General features: G+C 40.5%; 2 protein-coding genes across 2 annotated transcripts in view; one reads left to right on the plus strand and one right to left on the minus strand.

The window, feature by feature from the left end:
* Positions 1-20,411, minus strand: part of LOC136445278 (proteasome adapter and scaffold protein ECM29-like) — a 40,948-nt gene that overhangs the window by 10,979 nt on the left and 9,558 nt on the right. The window contains exons 6-36 of the mRNA XM_066443194.1: positions 20,069-20,231; positions 19,550-19,647; positions 19,123-19,164; positions 18,729-18,813; positions 18,365-18,487; positions 17,856-17,941; positions 17,156-17,234; positions 16,040-16,089; positions 15,688-15,754; positions 14,940-15,062; positions 14,681-14,784; positions 13,883-14,018; positions 13,569-13,649; positions 11,733-11,931; positions 11,306-11,397; positions 10,819-10,950; positions 10,265-10,433; positions 9,391-9,590; positions 8,806-8,907; positions 7,593-7,805; positions 7,004-7,063; positions 6,811-6,865; positions 6,398-6,512; positions 5,956-6,024; positions 5,643-5,760; positions 4,901-5,071; positions 2,334-2,413; positions 1,897-2,005; positions 1,544-1,591; positions 844-965; positions 166-328 (exon numbers count right to left, since the gene is read on the minus strand). Of these exons, the coding sequence (XP_066299291.1) occupies positions 166-328; positions 844-965; positions 1,544-1,591; positions 1,897-2,005; positions 2,334-2,413; positions 4,901-5,071; positions 5,643-5,760; positions 5,956-6,024; positions 6,398-6,512; positions 6,811-6,865; positions 7,004-7,063; positions 7,593-7,805; positions 8,806-8,907; positions 9,391-9,590; positions 10,265-10,433; positions 10,819-10,950; positions 11,306-11,397; positions 11,733-11,931; positions 13,569-13,649; positions 13,883-14,018; positions 14,681-14,784; positions 14,940-15,062; positions 15,688-15,754; positions 16,040-16,089; positions 17,156-17,234; positions 17,856-17,941; positions 18,365-18,487; positions 18,729-18,813; positions 19,123-19,164; positions 19,550-19,647; positions 20,069-20,231 (3,454 nt within the window). The remainder of the gene's footprint in view (positions 1-165; positions 329-843; positions 966-1,543; positions 1,592-1,896; positions 2,006-2,333; positions 2,414-4,900; positions 5,072-5,642; positions 5,761-5,955; positions 6,025-6,397; positions 6,513-6,810; positions 6,866-7,003; positions 7,064-7,592; positions 7,806-8,805; positions 8,908-9,390; positions 9,591-10,264; positions 10,434-10,818; positions 10,951-11,305; positions 11,398-11,732; positions 11,932-13,568; positions 13,650-13,882; positions 14,019-14,680; positions 14,785-14,939; positions 15,063-15,687; positions 15,755-16,039; positions 16,090-17,155; positions 17,235-17,855; positions 17,942-18,364; positions 18,488-18,728; positions 18,814-19,122; positions 19,165-19,549; positions 19,648-20,068; positions 20,232-20,411) is intronic.
* LOC136444993 (complement C1q tumor necrosis factor-related protein 1-like) lies at positions 3,142-4,531 on the plus strand. The gene is made up of 3 exons (XM_066442824.1): positions 3,142-3,232; positions 3,538-3,618; positions 3,965-4,531. Exons 1-3 carry the CDS (start codon positions 3,142-3,144, stop codon positions 4,435-4,437), a joined length of 645 nt encoding a protein of 214 aa, XP_066298921.1. The 3' UTR covers positions 4,438-4,531.

Raw genomic sequence — 20,411 nt, forward strand, 5'->3', positions numbered from 1 at the left:
CAAGATAAGCTTGTCAACCTATCCAATTCTTCTCCCAACACACTGATACAGTATGTTGATGCCATAAAACATCTAACCCACATCCAGTGCTACAGACCCACCTATCTTCAACAGATATGATGCTACTACAAAACAGCTAACCCACATCAAGCCCAAAGCACCCACCTTCTCAGCCTGGGAAGCCCCTCCCCCAACGTGGAAGCTGAGGTAGTTGAGAGCCTGGGGCTCCAGGCCACTCAGGGCCTCCAGCAGAGCCGGCACCAGCACAGCGATGTGAGGCTTCAGCAACTTGCCTGCGTTCTGACTAATCTTCAGGATCGTCATCAGGCTAGAATGGAGATACAAAAATCAGTTGGATAAATCAATGAAGCACAATCAAATCATAAAGAACACAGAATTACACACGTGTATAGCTATGTTTTTTTCAGTTTATCACAGATCGACACAATGTGTCAATCTGTAACTTTTAAAAGCTGGTTCTTCATGCCAGTATAACGAAATACCAAAAGTGGGTACCACCTAAAAAGACTCAAAAATAATACATCCATTTTGTGTTGGGAAGCTATATTTTGCAGACAAAACGGTTGAGTGTGTTGTTTGCGTGCATGGGTTTTATGAAATTATACCAACTATTGTATAGCCCTACATAGCAGATAATGTCACAGCACACATATATGCTTGTGTTACATGTATGCCTCCCTTCTCATTTTGAAAGTTTGGCCTATTTTGACCTCTCCCTCAAACCGGACCTCTTGGAAGAGCAGTCAATGCTAACAGGGCATGTCCAGTTAAAATAAAGGTCATTGATTGATTGATTGATTGATTGACAGACAGGTGACTGACCTGATGGCCCTGACCTCCTTGACACTGCTGCCCAGTCCTGTCTTCATCAGACACGGCAGCACCAGCTCCACAGCCTTCTCACCCAGCTTACCCGCTGACGGGTCACACACCTTTATAGATGTCTAAAAACACAACACAAAACAACTAGCTTTAGTCACACACCTTTATAGATGTCTAAAACCACAACACAAAACAACTAGCTTTAGTCACACACCTTTATAGATGTCTAAAACCACAACACAAAACAACTAGCTTTAGTCACACACCTTTATAGATGTCTAAAAACACAACACAAAACAACTAGCTTTAGTCACACACCTTTATAGATGTCTAAAACCACAACACAAAACAACTAGCTTTAGTCACACACCTTTATAGATGTCTAAAACCACAACACAAAACAACTAGCTTTAGTCACACACCTTTATAGATGTCTAAAAACACAACACAAATGGCTTTAGTATCTGTATCTGTTTTACCTAAAATAGACAGAGTTAACAATAGCTACCCACATACCAAACATCATCACAATCCATCCATAGGTTCTTAAATTACATGTATGCTGACCACAAACATACGGAAACACAAGACACACACAAATCGACAGACAGTGACATACACACATAGTGACACACTCAGACACACACAAAGAATAACTCCATTTTTCACGGAGGTAAATATTACGAAACAGAAAACTTACCCTCATCAGTCCTTGACAGGCTTTCTCAGCAGCATTCCGCACAGATTCCTGGGAGACAAGAAGACACATCTTGACTTACAAATTGAAATCTTTTCTTGGTTAAGACATGTTCTACATTACTTGACATGTTTATGAAACTGCCATGCTACAAATATGTTTATTTGACTTCTAATAACATTGGAATGACTCAGAGTGAGGAGTCAGGATGGAAAAACGTCATGTACAGCAAATTTTTCTTTTTAAGTTTTTGTCAAAGCTCATGTTTTTCTTCTCGACACCAAAACAACACAATATTGTACAAGTGAGAAAGAGAATCTTGTACAAATTATTTGATAACACAAACTTAGAAATACCTTTATGTCATCCCTAACTTTAAGGCAAGTCTCCCAGAGTGCTGGCAAGGCCTCTATGATGGCATCCTCCAACTGTCGTCCTCTCAGGAGATCATTCAGGGCCATGCAGCTGGGGGAAAATGAAATCATTAAATTAAAAAAGGCACCAGCAACTACATGTAAAATCTCATGCATTGATGACTTCAAGTTTAGGTACAAATTAAATGATCTGTGAGAGTGCACAATGTTGAGTGATACACATAACATGGTCAGTATATTTCCATTGAAGGAACAAGATATCACTACAAGTCTATGTACTGTAACACAGGCTTTTTAACATTAGCAACTAAAATAACTCAATAGCCATTAAGGTTATACCAGGAAGGATTGTACATGTATGTAGTGTGTGTGAGTGCACCAGACATATCAGTGTAGTGAACAGCTCTACATGTACATACCTGGACTCCCTGACTCTCCATTGACTGTTTGTCAAGTTGTTCTGCAGGTCTTCCAGAATCTCCTTTATGTACTTGTCAATCTGATAAAAAAAATAGTGAAGGATCAAAGGCATGCCATATCATTTTATATTCTTTCAACGATATAAAGTTTGCCATTTCCCTTAGTGTACAAGTGACTGCATACTCAATCCAACTGTGTAGTGAGGCCCCAAGACATAGCAGCTGCAGTTCCAAACCTATCTGCAAGGGAGCGCTCATTGCAGATGTAAAACTAACTTTTTTTTGCCACATGCTAAATATAGGAAGAGTCTGACTCTACTGTTTGCGATGTTTCCCTCCCCCCTCCAATTTGAGAGGTTTATTCCTTAACGTCCAACTGTTTTCTCAACTGTTGCTTGATTACCACTTAAAACCAGGATGTACAATACTGTGTGAATGGGCGGCAACAATAGCTTGGAATGTTCCATTCCTGATCATTATGAGGGGTCAGGGGTAGGGGATGGTATAGGGGGCAGTGATTGCAATAAAATGTACGGCAAAACAATGATTCAATCCAACTCAAAGTACAAGTCTAGCAAATAATAGGAGCTATGTTTTGTGAAACTTCTGTTTGCATATTGAGGTATTTGTTTCCTTTATGCTACTACAACCTACAATACTTCTGTAACTTCATGGACTATCCCATTTTTTACCAGAGTATTGAAAATAACACATGCACATGTAGGTCCATCCACATTTGTGGGTTAAGATGTTGCAGTTGATAAGAATGCTAGGTTTGTCGGTACTTGTGTATTGTTTGTCTGACCACATGACACTGGGAGACAGTGACACCTGTGGATTGTGCTGTGATGACGTGGTGTCACCTCCTATTGCCTATGCCCTCATGCAAGGACCAAAAGGTATGTTCAACACCAGGATTCTTTTGAAAAACGATTTATGTTGTAGACTAGTTTTACTCTCAGTGTAACAGCCATATTGGACACAAAAGCAGGTCATTTTAGAATCAGGTCCACTAGTTCTTGGGGCAATATTGAAAGAAAGGTTTAAAGGAATAAATTCAAGGTTATCCACACCCTTAACCCACCAAACCCCAATGTTGCAAATATACATGTTTATAGGATATAAGTTGGTACATGTACAAATGTACATCTGTACTACTAGAGATATTCTGCCTAAACTGTTAAACTTCATTATTGCGACACAGGAGACCCCGGCCCACAGGGAGAGAAGGGTGAGCTAGGTGATACAGGTGATATAGGGCCACCTGGCACTCAAGGTGACACAGGTGAGAGCACTTCTTCCTAGAGGTATTGGACTTCTTTTCAGGTTTACAATGATTTATGAAGACCTGACTAAAAGGGTGACCTTATGGGAATGTCTAAACTATGGTCTTTTAAGACTGACAGGATGAAAATCTGCAGTTTAAAAGAAAACTGTAAACCTTTAATATCTAATCACATCTCTGCAAGGAGAGGGCCATAACTAAACAATCAGAAAAATCCATGAAAGTTTAACCATCTCCCTGCTGCCTGACTCTAACCAATAGAGAATGCGGTGCCAAACAGCTACTATAGTATGCTAAAGGTTAAAGACTTGAAGACAGTACTACATTCTGTTACTTCCTCTTCCAGGCCCACCTGGTACACAAGGGGTCAAAGGTGACAAAGGCGAGAAGGGAGAACCCGCTCCAGCTCTCCAAAAAGCAGTCTTCTCCGTCGCCCGGAGCAACCCGCTTCTGGGACGGAACGAGTCCCACCAGCGAATCACCTTCGACAAGGTGTTCGCGAACTTTGCTAAGGACTTTTCCCCCGACGAAGGCCTGTTCCGCTGCCGGGTTGCGGGGATGTACTACTTTGTGTACACGGTCCAGTCTTACTTTGAGAAGTACATGGGGGTGCAGTTGATGAGGGGAGAGGAGAGTCAGGTGACGTTGTACGCCAACGCCGTGCCGCGGCGGATCATGCAGAGTCAGAGCGTGGTGTTAGAACTGAAGCGGGGAGAAACCGTGTGGCTCAGGCTTCACCGTGGGGAGAGGTTTGCTATCTACGGTAACATCGACAGACAGATCACGTTCAATGGCTTCTTGTTGTACCCAGAGGAATGATGTTTTCTTAACCAATGGAAGAACTGTATGAAGGATCTACTATCATGTATCTGAGTCTATCAATACAGATAACACAATTTTATCTGATTCTGAATATATTGTGTCATGTAGGCTGTTCTTTAAAAGGTAGAAAATATTTGGATACACAGGAGATATGATCTTATGAGAAAAGTTAATGCAGATACTTCACACAGGAATCCCACCAATAGAAGCAGGTTTTATCTCTATGTAATTGCAAAAATGTCCGCATGTTTTTTTGCTTGCGATTTTTGTGGTGAACTCTTTACCACAAACTTAATACCACCTCGAAAAGCTGTTCCATTGTGACTGTAGCTACTATTGTTTCAAATGCAAGCTCAAAAGCACCGCAAATACTCAAATCCTGGGGAACATTTCAGCATTTACAGTACATAGTAAATGTTGAAGAAGCTATTAAGCAAAACAAATAAAAAGAGGTACTTACAGTTTTCCTGGTTTCGGGCACCAGTGCGCTCCAGATGCTGGTCATGGACTGGCGAATGTTGGGGTTGGGGTCGAACTGGTAGCGGTAGAGCCGGGGGATGATTTTGGGCAGGTAAGGTGTCAGCTGTTCACCAGCCTGCAGGGCTATGGTGCTGAAGCCAAATGCAGCTCCCTGGGGTAGTCAAATAACAGCTTAGAAATGGATGCTAGGGCTAAATTACATACAGCAGTCTTTTAGGTCAGATTTACAAGTGTTCAGGCCATATTTACAGACATCCATACATAAATAAAGTGTACAGGACAGATGTCTTTATTTTGTTTCTTTTATTAGACATTAGACAGTGCTTTTTATTAGATGGTTACATTATGTAGGTTGAAGTGAACCATTGTTGTTCTTAATGTGTGCATGCGATACATCTTAACTACTTCACTACACTACTACACTTGATCTTAGCCAAAAGACTAAGATCTTCAATTAGATTTTATGTACCCTTCAACACTTTGTAAGAAGTTTGACAATCAAATGGCTAACTCAAAATATTTCAAACAAACTAAAATATTTTTAATATTTGTAACAGTTGCAATATTTGTAATATTTTTTTAATATTTTCAATATTTTTTCTTAATATTTCTAATATTTTTGATATCTTTAATATTTTCAATATTTTTGATATTTCTAAACAGTTTAAATATTTCAACTTAAAAGTCTTAAAGTTGATTTCTAGGTATCGTAATTTGCCCACCTTCTTGGAGTTCCACATGGCATTGTGGTTGGCCAAGTTCATGAACTTGTAGATGAGGTCCGGCTGATTCAGGTCGCTGGCCAGTGAACACAGTTCCTTGTAGGTAGACATGGTCTCCCTGGCAACAGAGCGGAAAAGAGTATGTTACATTAATCTAGTTCTCTATGCCAACTTGGGTGTATCCACATTTTTGCCAAAACTAAAGCTGATTTGGAAATCTCAAAAATCAAAATTAACAAATTTTGACATATAGTATTGAATGTGCGCACAATGTAGAACTGTAACATGAAGTTAAAACATAATGTGTACCCACCCACTGGGTGTTCTTCCCAGTTCTCCAGTCTGGAACACTGTTGTCTCTCCCGTCACATGCTGGGCAGATCTGTCACAAACAACAACATTCAAACATTCCATACTTCAAACTTCTCATGTTGCGTTGACTTAACAACTGTTTGAAATACAACATTCCCTCTACATTGCCTTTCAAATGGTGGCAATCACACATAATCATAAATGTGCACACTCTTTAGGGGCTAGTTAACTTTCTAGTTTGCAAAAAAGAAGAAGTAGCAGAAAGAAAATCAATACCAACTTTCTCACCAGTACTGACAGGGTTGTTTTGACTTTTGCTATTTCATACACATAATCTCCCGTTAACCCTTTTAGTTTTACTCAAGCCATAACCAGTACAAATTCAGATGCCTAGATCAGAAGATGTACCCTCAAAGCAGAGACATGGTAAATGAAGCCCCTACCTTCTCCCTGTCATGAGCGTGTCCACCAGGAGTGCCACTAGTTCATCCCTGTTCCCACTCCCTCCTCTCTCATACACCAGTCCCAGGCCTTTAGACCCCACATCCTGGGTCAGGTCTGCAACACAGGACACAAGTCAAACACACATCTCTGAGATTCTACTTTACGAATCATAGTAGTAGATTCATACAGATGGGGGTACGGAAGCTACAGCGGGTACGGACGCTACATTTTCATGTTGACTTTATGATAGCAATGGTTTAAATGATATTTTAACATGTTGCAACAGAGGCCTCTAAACTACTCTGTGGCTCTGTGTGGGTATGGATGATACAGATAGGGGTACCGACACTCCATAATTCTTCATCCTGTTCTTAAAATTTTGCTGTAAATACCATGTATAAATCGGCCTTACCATCTGGCTCAGACAGCAGATTCAAGAAGATATTTTGGATCTCTTTCAGCCGACCCTGAAACAAACAAGATATTTCTTAAAATTGTAACACGTCAAGCAAAAACACAACAAAAATTGACTCTGATAAATAGCAAGTAAGCAGCAAGAACATATGAGTGTATGTATCCTGCATGTATAACAGATCAGGTGGTACCTGTATGACTGGGTGTTCTCCTGCCTTCTTGACTAGGGAAAGCAGCCAGATCCCAGCAGACTGTACAGTGTGAAAAGTGTTAAACATTAGGTCAGGAACTCAGACATACACATAGGTGCAAGGCACTGTCTTCTAACAAAATATAGTGCGCCCTGAAGTCTGCACTTTTGGCGTATAAATGCATGTGACCTTTGTAGCTGCCTGCCGCGGTGAGTCAGCTGCAATTCCGTATGACCCCGCATGACCCCATATCAAAGTGGCCGTCGAAATGTTTAGAAAACACAACTTTTTTGGGTTTTCAATTATTTTGTAGATTGTACCCTCAACTTAAACATATTTGTTTGTCGTGATTTTCTATGGTATCCTACTACTATGATTTGCTGATGTCGGTTACTTTGTGGTCCTTAACTATAAAAATCCCCATAGGCTGGAAACTGTGTTCTGATACCTTGCGTTTCTCTACTGCAGTGATCTGGACACTCTGGAGCTGCAATCAGTCTTTCTTCAACCCTCTCCACAGTGTCCTGTTCTTTGCAAGCTCCCATACTTTCCATTCTGACAGCAAAAGAAGAAACTGAATAATGCATACCTGTCTGATCCAAGGTTTCTGGTCCCGACTGTACTTCTCCAGGACCATCCCCACCATCCATGCCATCTCATCCTTCCCCCTCCCTCCTGCAGCCCCAGTGTGGTACTCCTTATCCTCCTCTGTCCACATGTCCCTGCCTGCTCCAGACCGGGGGCCCAGGGCCGCACACGCCAGCGCCTCGCCCACGGTGAAGTGGAGCTCTGGTGCTCTTACCTGGAAAATTTTGTTATTCTATTTTATTTCACTCCGCTCCTTGACAGACAAGAACCAAGCTTTGGGGAGATCCACATCTCGAGCACGTTAAAGATCCCACCACATATATTGAAAAGAGTAGGGGTCCACCCCAGTGTGAGTGTATCAAACCTTACAGTATGGCTTGTACCTACTGTACAGAACTGGCGTGTTAAGCCTAAAGGTGGTTTATTGGTCATGCAAAACAAACAAGACAAATCCCAGACAAGGTCGATTCAGTGAAGTATAACTAAGGTGCTACACTCAAGCAGCGGAGACTGTACAGTAGACTTCTACATTGCACAAGAGACCAATGCCATCAACACAGCTCTTAAGCCTGTATGTGACTGTCTCTTGTCACGTGATGATCGACATCAAGTCACCTGACAAGAGAACTCCAAGACGTATTAGGGTTGAAGAAGACACAGAGTGTTCGTCTCGAAAGCTTCCCAGAGCAAACTATTTATGTTGTGTGTAAGGTTTAAACATTTGTCAAAAAAACACTGACAGGGCTCGAAATTCAGTTTTGGGAATAGGTGCACTGGTGCACCCAACCTAAAAAATTGGGTGCACCAAAAATTTTTTGGGTGCACCACATAAAATAAAGTAGAATGTAACTATTGTAAGCAAAAGCTAATGACAAACCTTACTGTTCCTCTTCATGCGCATTTGGCACGCGATCTCGGCACGCAGTTTTGAAGCTTTCAAAATCAAAATTAACTCAAATTCTAACATCAAAATCTTAAACAAGTACAACAACAAAGATTTTATTATTTTCTTACACTTAGACGTCAAGAATATGCTGTCTACTAGTGTGCAGTGATAACTTTATACATTAAACCGTACGAAAAATGTGGGTGCACCAGTGCATCCACAGTAAAAAATTAGGTGCACAGCTCCAAAATTGGGTGCACTGGGTGCACATGCACCCAGTATTTCGAGCCCTGACTGATATTATAAGCAGAGGTTCCTTGCTCCTGACCTCTGCAGCCTCCAGCAGTCCCTGCAGCACTGCTCTCTGGTGCTGGAACTCAGGGTCTCCCACCGGTAGATACCCCAGGGTCTGGCACAGGCGTTCTTTTAGCTGAGACAGAAAATATACATGGAAACAATTTTATAACTCTACATTGCAATTGTATCAGATTAAAGAGAGATATTGTAGAAGCAACATTGGTCTTTCCTTACAATCTATCCTTGTACATTGTACATTTGGATTTTTCTGTTTCAATTATCCCCAAGAACATTTAACTAAATCTTACAAGGTTGTACAACCTGTACTCCTTACTACTGTAATTCTTGATTTGTTAATAGTAACTTAATTTTAGCTATTTTAAAGCTCACTAGTCAACCGCTAGAATTTCTTCATAGCAAATGTTTGATCACTAACATTTGGGACAGTGATGTTTGTCGTTTCTGTTAAAATTAAATGCCGTGAACTACTCACTTCTCCCTAAACTGCTTAAATTACCAACCACAATATCAAATGGATCTACAGTACTGTCTGTAAGAGATTTGTAAGCATATAACAAAAACTCCCGTCCACAGAAAGTGTCTATGCCTAGTATACCTTATTGGAGTCCTTGCTTGACTTGACTCTTGCTACTAGTTTGTCCACAATGGCCAGTTTGGTGCAGGGGTTGGTGTTCTTCCCCTTGCCTTTACCCACCCCTCCTGTAGGCAGTGGTAGCGGCCCGTTCCTGGCGATCTCCCCCAGTGCGGTGCAGGCTGCTGAAGCTAGCAGGCTGCTGGGGTTGTCCAGCATCTCAACTGTAATTGACAATGAAATACTGTAAAAGCAGAAATATATGCGGTGGTTTTATGTTGGCGGTGAACTCTTTACCGAGAATTTAAAACAGCCGCAAAAAGCCGTTCCATTGCGTGACTGTGGCCCTACTATTGTTTCAAACCTGCTCAAAACCATCACGAACTCAAACTCAAAACCATCACGAACACTCCATTTTCTCCCTACCACGGATTTAAATCCCCGTGAACATTCCTGCATCTATAGTAGTTAAAGCAACAATTTATTGAGCACAAATCAGGTTAATCAGTGACTCAATTAGCGATAACTTGTGCCAGTCTAGTCATAATCACAAAAATGTGGCAGAGCTGTCAAAGACAAAGATTGCATTGTACATAAACTTCACACCAGACAGAAAGATGTTTGTAATTTTACTGTCAAGTCAACATGAACGTCCCCCTACTAACTTTAGAATGAACTGCACAAAAGATGCACAAGTCATCAAACATTGGTGCATATTTGCTTACAGATCATACATTGTATTAGCTACATTGTATACATTTCACTTGATTATTTTTGTCCAAACCCTTTCTTCAGGAAGCCTAAAAACAATTTAACCTTTAGCACACTGAAGTAGCCTTTGGCACCCAATTCCTTATTGGTTACAGAGTTAGGCAGGAGGGAGAAGGTTAAATCCCACCTATAGCTTTCACTGCCGCCACTTCCATGTCGGAGATGTTCCCAGTGGCCATGCCATGGTCCTTCTCTTCCTCCAGATCTTCCACTGTAACCTGAGTCCTTTTGACGTACAGATGTCGGCCGATGGCGTAACCTAGCCCAAGCACCGACCCATGTTGCACCTCCAGGGACTGGAATAGAACAAGCAGAACAAGAAAATAAAGCATTTGTTTATCTTGATAAACACTTATGTTTGTCTGAACTTTATTCGTTTATGGAAAACTCAAATCAACCTTCTAGTGTGTGTGCGTGTGTGTGTGTGTGTGTGTGTGCGTGCGTTTGTGTGTGTGCATCTCTTTCTCTCTCTCTCCAGGCTTACACATACAGTATACCAAATGTGTGTGTGCGTGTGTCTCTCTGTCTGTCGGTCTGTCTGTCTGTCTCTCTCTCTCTCTCTCTCTCTACAGGCTGACACATATACCAAATGGAGAAGGCAGCCACAAATAACAGAAAACTTCAAAAATTACAGTCATAGTTTGCAAACCACAGTATATAAGTAAGATGTGATAACCATACCTGGTCGTGAAGGTTCTTGGTGAGTTCCTTGATGGTGTTGTTAAACTTGCCGGTGCCGAGTGTACAGGCCACCAGTCCATACAGCTGGGAGGCATGCTCTCTGATGTCGTCACGGCTGTGGTGCATCAGACCCTACAGACACAAAAACTCTCATCTTACAACAAGCTAAGCAAAGTAAGCAGGATATTTGTGCCAGCACTTCATGTTGACAATCAAGAAAAAAAAAAATCAAAATATTCTATGCCTTGAAGCACCAGTGTAAGCAACAACAAAAAGTTTGTTTTATGGTTTGACTAATGCAATCTTTTGGATACATGTACAAAATACAATCCTAAGCTTCCATTTTTACCTTTTTAATCTTTTCCTACTTTGAGGTCATTGAAACATCCAGCTCTATCAGTTGCATTAGAATACATCATACCATGGCTAACTACTAACAATATCAACACCCTAAAAGTCAATGGAGTTATATAGAATGTTGTTTAACCTTGATCCAATCCAGTTTGCCTGTGAACTGCTTCGCAAGTTTGTTGGGACACACAGCCACAATCTCCAACAGGCAGTACAGGGGGCCAGCTCCTGTATAGATGTCAGACAAAAACATCCTCTTCAGAAAAGCTTGTGACATTACAGGTACAGTAACACAATTATCTCAAGTCATGCAATACAAACACACATTTGCATATTACTATTAGTCCAGACATGTTCCCTTGCTTATGTCATCCTTGTCGTAGCAAAAAAAGCTTCTAAACCAAGAAGGTTGGATGCCTAGCTTTAGGGAAGACTCCTTGGGACACAAAAAAAAGACTTTACAATAACATTCAATTTCAAAAACCATGAGAATAAAAACACCACGCAGACTGAACTATATTGACAGGTAATACATCTGTCCTAAGGTCTATTCTATAGCTCACCTCCCACAGCTGTTAGCAGCTGTTTAATCAGGTTCATGTACAGGTGCACTGGGCCCTTGTTGCTGTTGCCGGACTCCTCCAGCAGGGTCTGGACATACTTGGCAATGGCAGGTGCTCCCTCTGGGGAGGGGGTGTCGTCGTCTTTTGGAAGAGCCACCCCTGAGTCTGTGGCCAGGCATCTACGCATGTACAGCACAGTCTGGAGGCAGAAGATATACAGTTTTCTCTAAACAATTTTCTTAAATAGTAGAAAAATCTACTAACAGATACATGGTCCCAAATGCTTCTACTTATTGTTAGAAAATTGTAAGAAAATCCAAAGGGACTACTGTAATTCTTGTTTCTTTCACTCTAACCAAGGAGGTTTAAATAGGAAGGAGAGAGTTCGCCTATTTACACCCACCGCGGCCTTTTGTCCTGCCCCAATAAATCCCGCTGAGTCGCATTGTCCGGCAGCCCCGGCGGCGCCGCTTTGGTGTCGCCCTGAGCCGCTAATTTTCCCGCCAGTTCCGATGCAAATGACCCGAAAATGACGTCACGGCTGGCGAGAATCTCCGAGGGCCGCCGCGCTGAGGCGGACATGCCTGCAGTTTCCGAGGATTGCCTTATTTGGGGTGCGTACTAGAGCTGCGCAGTAGCCAGCAATGGCGGCCGGTTGAACTGGCGAATGTTTTGATACGTGAAACTCTGTTGTGCGACGAAAAATGGGCGAGTTACAGCATTTTTTGTGTGTTGCAAGGCTCGAAGCGAACATTTTAGAACAGAAACGTGCCCTCAAATGTTGTCGTTTTGTAGAAATTATGTGATTTATTCTGGATATGCCGATATATATTTTAGATGGTTGACGATGTGAAATTTCAATTTGTCAAACTTTCACAATCGGCATCGGGGCCATTTTTAATTTTTTGGCATCGGGCCTACAATTCTCGGCTTCAACTGTGTTTTGTGCCTCTCTGCTGGCGAAGGAGGATCGATGAGGTACTGATATATGTGTGTAGAATCGGTAGAATCATGGTAGAATGTATCGAATTTTGTTCTCACAGCTGCCGAAAAGAAACGAGATATATGCCCTTATACCTAGGATCTTTGACACAGAATCTGTACAAAAAGACTGGCATATTACATGCAGAATGTAGCAGACGTATTAGTTCAGCGCTTTGTTTGACCATGTAGTTTGTAGGGTGGATGTTGTAACGAAGATTAACCTTGTTTCAAGGCTGTTGAAATAAAATGGCCACAGGCTGTAACGTTAGTTGCAGCGCTTGAATTTTCTCCGATCGGCATCTCCGCTATCTCCTTTTTCCCGATCATGATTTCTTAAAACATTAATTCCTCAAAATAGCTAAAATTGAACTTACGACTGTCCCTCCACTAAAACTCCTAATCCCAGGGGCGCTCCAATTTGCAACTAAACAATGGAACAGATCGCTGGCGTGCCGCGCTGGCCCATTGAAATCAGGGCAATTGACACGTTTATGTCAATTACAGTTTTGACGCTTGCGGCCCACTGAGGACAAAAGGCAGTAATTTTAAACTCTCTCCTTCCTATTTAAACCTCCTTGCTCTAACTTGATGTTCAGTGTTTTCACGGCCACCTCTGTAGCGTGAACTTATCATCACTGTGAAATAACATGTTGTAATTATTTATGATTCCCTCACACATCGGTTCTGCAAATCAATTGCCGCCACCGTGAAGTTAAAGTTCAGTGAAAATGTCCATTTTCCTTACACCGTGAAATGTTTCTACCGTGAAGATAAAGTGAATTACAGTATATAGGAAGGAAGACAAAAGATGTGAAACATTATGATATAGTTCTGTAAAAGCTATGAGGATACCTCTGTAAATGCTCCAGGGTTGAAGGGAATGGCGTTAGCTCCGACTGAGTACTTAGCCTGGCTCTTCATTCTCTGTGTGGCCTGCAGTAACATTAAGATTAAGAAAACAATGTTATTTGTACTTGAATTTAACATTTCCAAACAAATGCTGTTCTAGAAAAATGAATTCTGATCTTCTCAATTGTGAAATCACCAATAAGGCAATCCTTGGACATTCCAACAGTCATTGATTATTTCTTTTTTTCATTCATTAATCATTTTACGTCCAATGCTGCCATAATACAGGATCAAGAAAGGATTGTACACTTCCGTACCTTTTCATTGATGTAGGTGACCACCTCTTTGAAGGCTGGCAAGGTTTTGGGCGCAGTTTCGTCCTGAGCACCTTGACTGTTAGCCTGGGGAGAGCTTCTTAGGGCCTTGGCAGCTTCAGAGTGGATCTCCTCTTTACTACAGCAGGAAAAGATTAAGTTGAAAGTACTTGTAAAAACAGTTCTCAAATCAAGATTTTGCACATTTTGTTTGTTTGTTTTATTCAGATCTCCAGTAGTGTTCAACTTCAAATTTTATACTCTTCTTCCTGGAGTCCTCTTACATTAAATACAATTAAATCAAATACAAATAACAAAAACTAATCCAATTGTAAATGAAACAAAATCAAATATAATGAACTTAGAAGTGAGCGGGAATTTTGAAGATAATCGTTTTACAAAGGTCAAAATTCATTTGTACATCATCTTAAAAAGCATGGGAAGCCAATCTTTTCCATGCCACCATGACACTTATACTGACATTTTGTGTGTTTGCATGACACAAAACTACAACGTCAGATAGACGGACATTTAGACTGACAAATGAGTGTGTTACTTCTGAATCCGACTGAGTTTTTAAATCAAGATTCCGCAGAATTTGAATCAAAGATTTGAAAAATAATACATATAGTATTACGAAAGTCAAAGTTTATTTGTACATCATCTTATAGCTTAAAAAGCATGGGAAGCCAATCTTTTCCATGCCACCATGGCACTTGTACTGACATTTCAACTGTTTGCATGACGCAAAACTACAAAGGGAAAGAGACAAATATCTGGACTGACAAATGAGTGCCCTACCTGTCGCCACAAGCCAGCAGCAGGACGTATCTCGATGGGACGTGATTGGACGGGAACACCGTGCTGGCGTAGTGAACAGCCGCCAGACGGGCTGGGGCATCCGGCTGCGAGGAAGTTAGTCTATCATTATCACACGAATAAAAGAATACCAGCAGCTTTGTGAATTCAACACTAACGATTTGCTGTATTAGACTTGCTCAACATCACACAACCAAGCCTCATCAGTCATGTACAAAATGTGAAGAGCAATCTTAAGTACCTTCTCCACGTTGCTGAGGATGAGAGCCTCCATGAGCCGTGCAGAGCTGTCGTCCAGGTTCTTGTAGGCTGTAGCCATGAGGGACAGAGCCTCCTGGATAGCCAGTCTGGTGTCCTGGTCCTCCTGTAGGGGGAGGGGGGCACAGAAAATAAGGTTTCAGAGGCTGACCAAGGGGGCTATGAGGATGTATATGAATAACACTAACAACTAGATTTGAGGTTAAATGGACGTTTTGGGGTCCTTACCCCATTTTACCTGGACCCAAGGAGTGAAAAGTGGGTTAAAAAGAGTGACTTTTCCCTCCTTTTCACCCCAAGGACCCCCAAAACGTCTGTTTAACCCCAAATTCAGTTGCTAGTGTAACTTGAAGTTTGAACTATGTCTTTTCTTTAAGTTTGTACTACATATTCTCTTTCCAAACTGTCATACAGTATACTTTTTGTGTAATTTCTCTCTTGTATTTTCCCCTACTGCTAGTTCTATTGATGACTGCATTGGAAGATCAAATTCATTCAAAAATATTTCCATAGAAAACAATGTATTCACTGTGACTGAACAGATTTATATCTAACTCCTTATGAGGTCACAGAAATGTAAATCTTTCACAGCTTGCTTGACGCCACTAGCACATGATTTAACCTTCTCCCTACTGCCTAACTCTGAAACCAATAGGGAATTGGGTGCCAAACAGTTACTTACTATTATAAATGTTACAACATTTGAAATATATGCTGTGGACTTCCCCCACCTTACTGACAGCATCAAAGAACTTCTGGACCATGCCGATATCCTTGGAGAACAGATGAGGCAGACGACTTGGGAAAAGACAAGAAAATAAGCTCAATCTTAGCTCATGTATGCAAAGCCAAAAGTAACTATAAAATATACAGTAACTGCACAATATCAAGATATGATGTAGCTTCACCTTAGTTGCAATTTTCAAACAAGCTGCTTTAAGCTTTAGTTAAAGACTCTTTTTATACAACCAAGTTACAGTAGTTTTTGGCAATGAAATAGTTCCACTAATCTTTAACACATATTAATTGCAATTTCTTGAAAACTGGGCTTGTTAAAACAATCCTTAAGATAATCATACTTACTTTGCAAGTTTTCCTATGGCAACATAAGCCAGACTGCGCAACTTTGCATCCTGAAATAAACCAATCAATGTTCACCCTTGGAAGTTAGCCCAGTGGGAGGAAGCAAAGAATTTTGTTCTGAACAGTGTTAGTGCGTAGTCATACCTCTTACTAGGGTGAACTTTCAAAGTCAACCAAAGCAATAGTAGGGCCCAAAATATGGAAATAAAAGAATGCTGATGTCTTTAAGGAAGTGACACTTACTAACACCATTTAGCACATTTGCGTAATAACTTCATACTTGGAGCATTTTGAAACCGCACAAAAATGTCCCGTACAATGATTCCCTTAGTTTCACGAGCCTACAAAAACCCGGCGATGATTTTCAGTGAGTTCCCACATCACAACGATGTCATATTTTTGCATGATGGACGTTGCTATACATTATGATAGTGTTGTTTGAACTAATCATTTGTATAGAAATGACTAAATAAATTGACTTTCAAAATTTGATTTTTTTTGGGCCCCAATATTGCTTGGGTTTCCTTTAAGGAACGAGAGACATAGTGAAGAGAGAGACAGAGATAGTAAAAGGTTGAGAATAACTAGGAGAAAACTGAGGGTTACCTTTTTGAACTAGGGAAAGCAAGGAAAGAGACAACAACAACACATCAACAGTCAAGTCACAGCAGAAGTGTGGAAAGAAGGATTGCTACAAGACACAGTGACATCAAATTTATGCAAAATAATGTAAATTCCAACAGGCTAGAATCATCTGATATAGAATAACATACAACAACAGAAAAGAGGAACAATGTAAGACTATATAAATACCCATGGAAAACCTATTACAATACTGTAAATGCAGAAATGTTCTCAGTGGTTTTATGTTTGCGGTTTTTGCGGTGAACTCTTTACCGCAACCTTAAAACCACCGCGATGAGCCGGTCCATTGTGTGACTGTAGCACTTCTGTTGTTTCAAACACGAACTCAAAACCACCGCGAATACTCCATTTTCTCTTTAACGCGAATTTAAATCCTCACAAACATTTCTGCATTTACAGTATTCGTGGAGTCAGTGTTAACAGTTGCAAAAACTACATGCTCTAGATTCATTCCATAAGCAATGTCCTTACCTCTTTGCCTTCCCCGATAAGCTTCTGTAGTGCATTTAGGACCAGCTGACCCAACGGTTGGATCTTGGCATCGGAGGCACTGTTGAGACACATATAAACATATGGGTAATCAGGACATATCATAACTGCAATCATGAAAATGAATTTGTGAATAGTTTCATCAGGTTGATAAGTCACTGAATAAAAAGACTCTTTTTAGTCAACCAAGTGATTTATTCAACCGACGTTTTGATGACCATCTGTCACCTTCTTCTGTGCAACGGTTATCATCTTCTTCTTCTTATGGGACCACATTCTTAAGAAGTAAATGATAATCGTTGCATTTTTTTTTTCTCAACAGTTGTGTATGTGTTACACTTCTGTACGTTTGGGACCGCATTGTGATGCCGTTCCCCGTGACTGTATATATGTAAATACTTTGCATTTGGGAACGCATCTATAAGCAGCGACACCTGTGCTGCAGTGCAATGTAAACCAGTCAAAATTACCTTAAAGAAGGTGACTGATGGTCACCGAAATGTCGGTTAAATGAATCACTTGGTTGTGTAACAAGAGTCTTTTTACTCAATGAAAATTACTTGTTTTCGGTTTAGTTTTAATCCATACAAGTACTTATATTACCGGTAGGAACTTTCTGTAAAACACACAGTCAAAGACATTTCTGGAAAATCTAATACAAATAACGATCTCGTTGTCTTACCATGAACAGATATAATGTATGAACTGCAGGGTCATCTGTCTCAGTTTGGCATTGGTGTGGACTCCATACAGGCATTCAAATATGATCTGTGGTGGGCAAAGTCATACATTTTCAAATATGAAGATATGATATGAAGATTGACAAAAATAGGTGTTGGAAAATACAACAAATAAATCTAAAATGTTCTTCATCAGAAATTATTTATCATCCAAGTCATTTCATTTCTCCCAGGGTGTAAGACGCACAAATCCATCTCCACATAGCCATTTCATCATTACCAGGCTATAGTATGGTTGAGTGCAAGCACTGTTTTAATGATCTTTTCCTGCTACAGAGATTGGCAAATCATGTACAGAAATGACTAAATAAACTGACTTCCAAACTCCACCTTCTAACTTTTTTTACCCTAATATTGATTGGGCTTCCTTTAAGGCCCAAAATAAGTTTATAAAGATAGAATTCTTGACATGTGACCCAATCTTATCCAAATGAAGACTCTGGGGCCGCACCTGCAAGTTGCCTGGGAAGTGTTCCGCTGCCTCGCGGGACCGTAGGTAGTACGGGAAGACTTTCAGCCTCACTCTGGTGCCAGCAGGCTCTCGCCGCAGCTCCGGTCGGATGGTGGGTGCACCCTGGTGTGAGACCACAATCATACAGTGTGAGACCATAATCATATAGAACAATTCAAACTATCTCCTTGGGGACATCATTTGCAAAGTGCACTCAAAGCTTGAACAGACGTTATCATTTAGAGCAATTTCTTCAGACAAATTGTTCTAATAAGCAATTAGTTTCACAGAATTCTAACAAGCTTGTCACATTTACCATTAACCAGAAGAAAAATGAGAGTAACTACAAGATGAAATGATTTACCTTCTTGGTAGGCTTTTCAGCAGTGTACCCGAGAAACAGTTTGTACAGTCTGGTGATGAGTGCAGTGTTGTTCCAGTCTATACCACTGGGGAAATAAAGCACATTTCATGCATATACATTTGAAATAGAGGCAGTCTACTTGTAAGAGTCGGCACAATTTTGTAAAACTAGAAACTCTTTCTTTCAAAGTACCAACAAGAATCAAATAGGTACTAGGTTCAAATTGAGCCCAGCCAGTAATGTAAATATGTAATTACAAACAATTAAACAATCCTGCAACTTTAACATGATTCTTAAGTGCTTTATAGAACACAATAATATTACACATTACTTTGCAAGATATATTATATAAGGCATTGGAATTCTAATAAATAAGTAAAATCTAAATTCCTACCTTTGCTTCCTTCTGAACTCATAATCAGCAGCAGTTGCAACACTTAAGAAGGAAAAAAACAAAGAAGTTCAATGTTACTAATCATGTTTAGCATGAAAGTTCATCTGTGTTGGCACATGTATATAACATAAAGTTCTATGTTGTAATATCGTAGCCAACTCAAACATATGTACTGCATTGGATATGACTATCAAAGACTTCACATTGATAATTCAAAGACTTAGAATTAATGATTTGAAATACTTCATAATTCGAAAGGCTTCACAGTAAGCATATTCAAATATTTTTGCATCATTAGTGTTAAGAGTATCTTAAAATCTTGGTACAAAAATATTCTACTACATGTAGTACTATTGGAATGATTCTACTACTAGAACTTGAGATGAGTAGAGCAATGATAATACTAAGAAAGTGAAAGTAGACTTACCCGTGTCTTGTGTCTGACATGCCGACAAGTAAATGTGGGATAATCTCTTCATCAGCAAAGATGTCTGCTCCCAAGAACTTTACTATCCCAACTTTTACCTGTAAGAGTAAAAAGGAGCTGAAGCAAGATGCTGTTTTAGCCTTCTCCCTGCTGGCTAACTCTATAACCAATAGAGAATAGGGTGCAAACTGACTACTTCAGTGTGCTAAAGGTTCTAAGTAGCTAGCAGTACTGTGATTCATTCAAAAGCAAAGTAACATACAGTACTACACTACTTAAGAATCCATCAATAGTACGAGGGGTGTTCAATACATGTAAGGTCTGAGGCTCACCCACTCTCTCAGAAAAATGGGGAGCAAGTCAAATTTTGGGCTATGTGCGGGTCAATTTCAGGGCTCTCCTTGCTCTGAATAGCAAGTCACCTACCCACTTTTTTCCGGTTAAGATATAAAAGGATTTCTCATTAAAATTTTGACAATGTCTTTACAGATTTCATGAGGAACCCAAAATATGACTAACCTCTTCTAGTTCCTCAGGTTTCCACTGTTTGTCTCCGGTCACCCTCTTGACCGAGGCCTGGCTCATGCCGGGGGGAGTTCCACCCGATGAGTTGGCAGGGGCTGACTGCGGCCTCCCCCCCTCCGCACCCTCTGCTGCCGGGGCACCCCCTGGGGGTAACACCCTGGAGAGGAATCACACACTCAATTTTGCTTTTTTGCTTCTTTTATTTCTTTATTCATTTCTTTATTTGTTTCAACTTCCTTGTTGATTTGATTATATGGATGACATTCGTGTACGCATCAATCTTCGTCCGTTTCCACAAGTTTTTGGTTATACTGTAAATCGTAAAAAGCAGCTGCAA

The sequence above is a fragment of the Branchiostoma lanceolatum genome, chromosome 11 (assembly GCF_035083965.1).
Source record: "Branchiostoma lanceolatum isolate klBraLanc5 chromosome 11, klBraLanc5.hap2, whole genome shotgun sequence".
Taxonomy (NCBI): domain Eukaryota; kingdom Metazoa; phylum Chordata; class Leptocardii; order Amphioxiformes; family Branchiostomatidae; genus Branchiostoma; species Branchiostoma lanceolatum.

What these genes read in the sequence shown, in the direction of transcription:
- LOC136444993 (XM_066442824.1), top strand. Translation starts at nt 3,142, where the DNA reads ATGACACTGGGAGACAGTGACACCTGTGGATTGTGCTGTGATGACGTG. An exon ending in CCTCATGCAAGGACCAAAAG is followed by an intron (nt 3,233 to 3,537) that starts GTATGTTCAACA and finishes ATTGCGACACAG; the next exon opens with GAGACCCCGGCCCACAGGGA. An exon ending in TGGCACTCAAGGTGACACAG is followed by an intron (nt 3,619 to 3,964) that starts GTGAGAGCACTT and finishes TTCCTCTTCCAG; the next exon opens with GCCCACCTGGTACACAAGGG.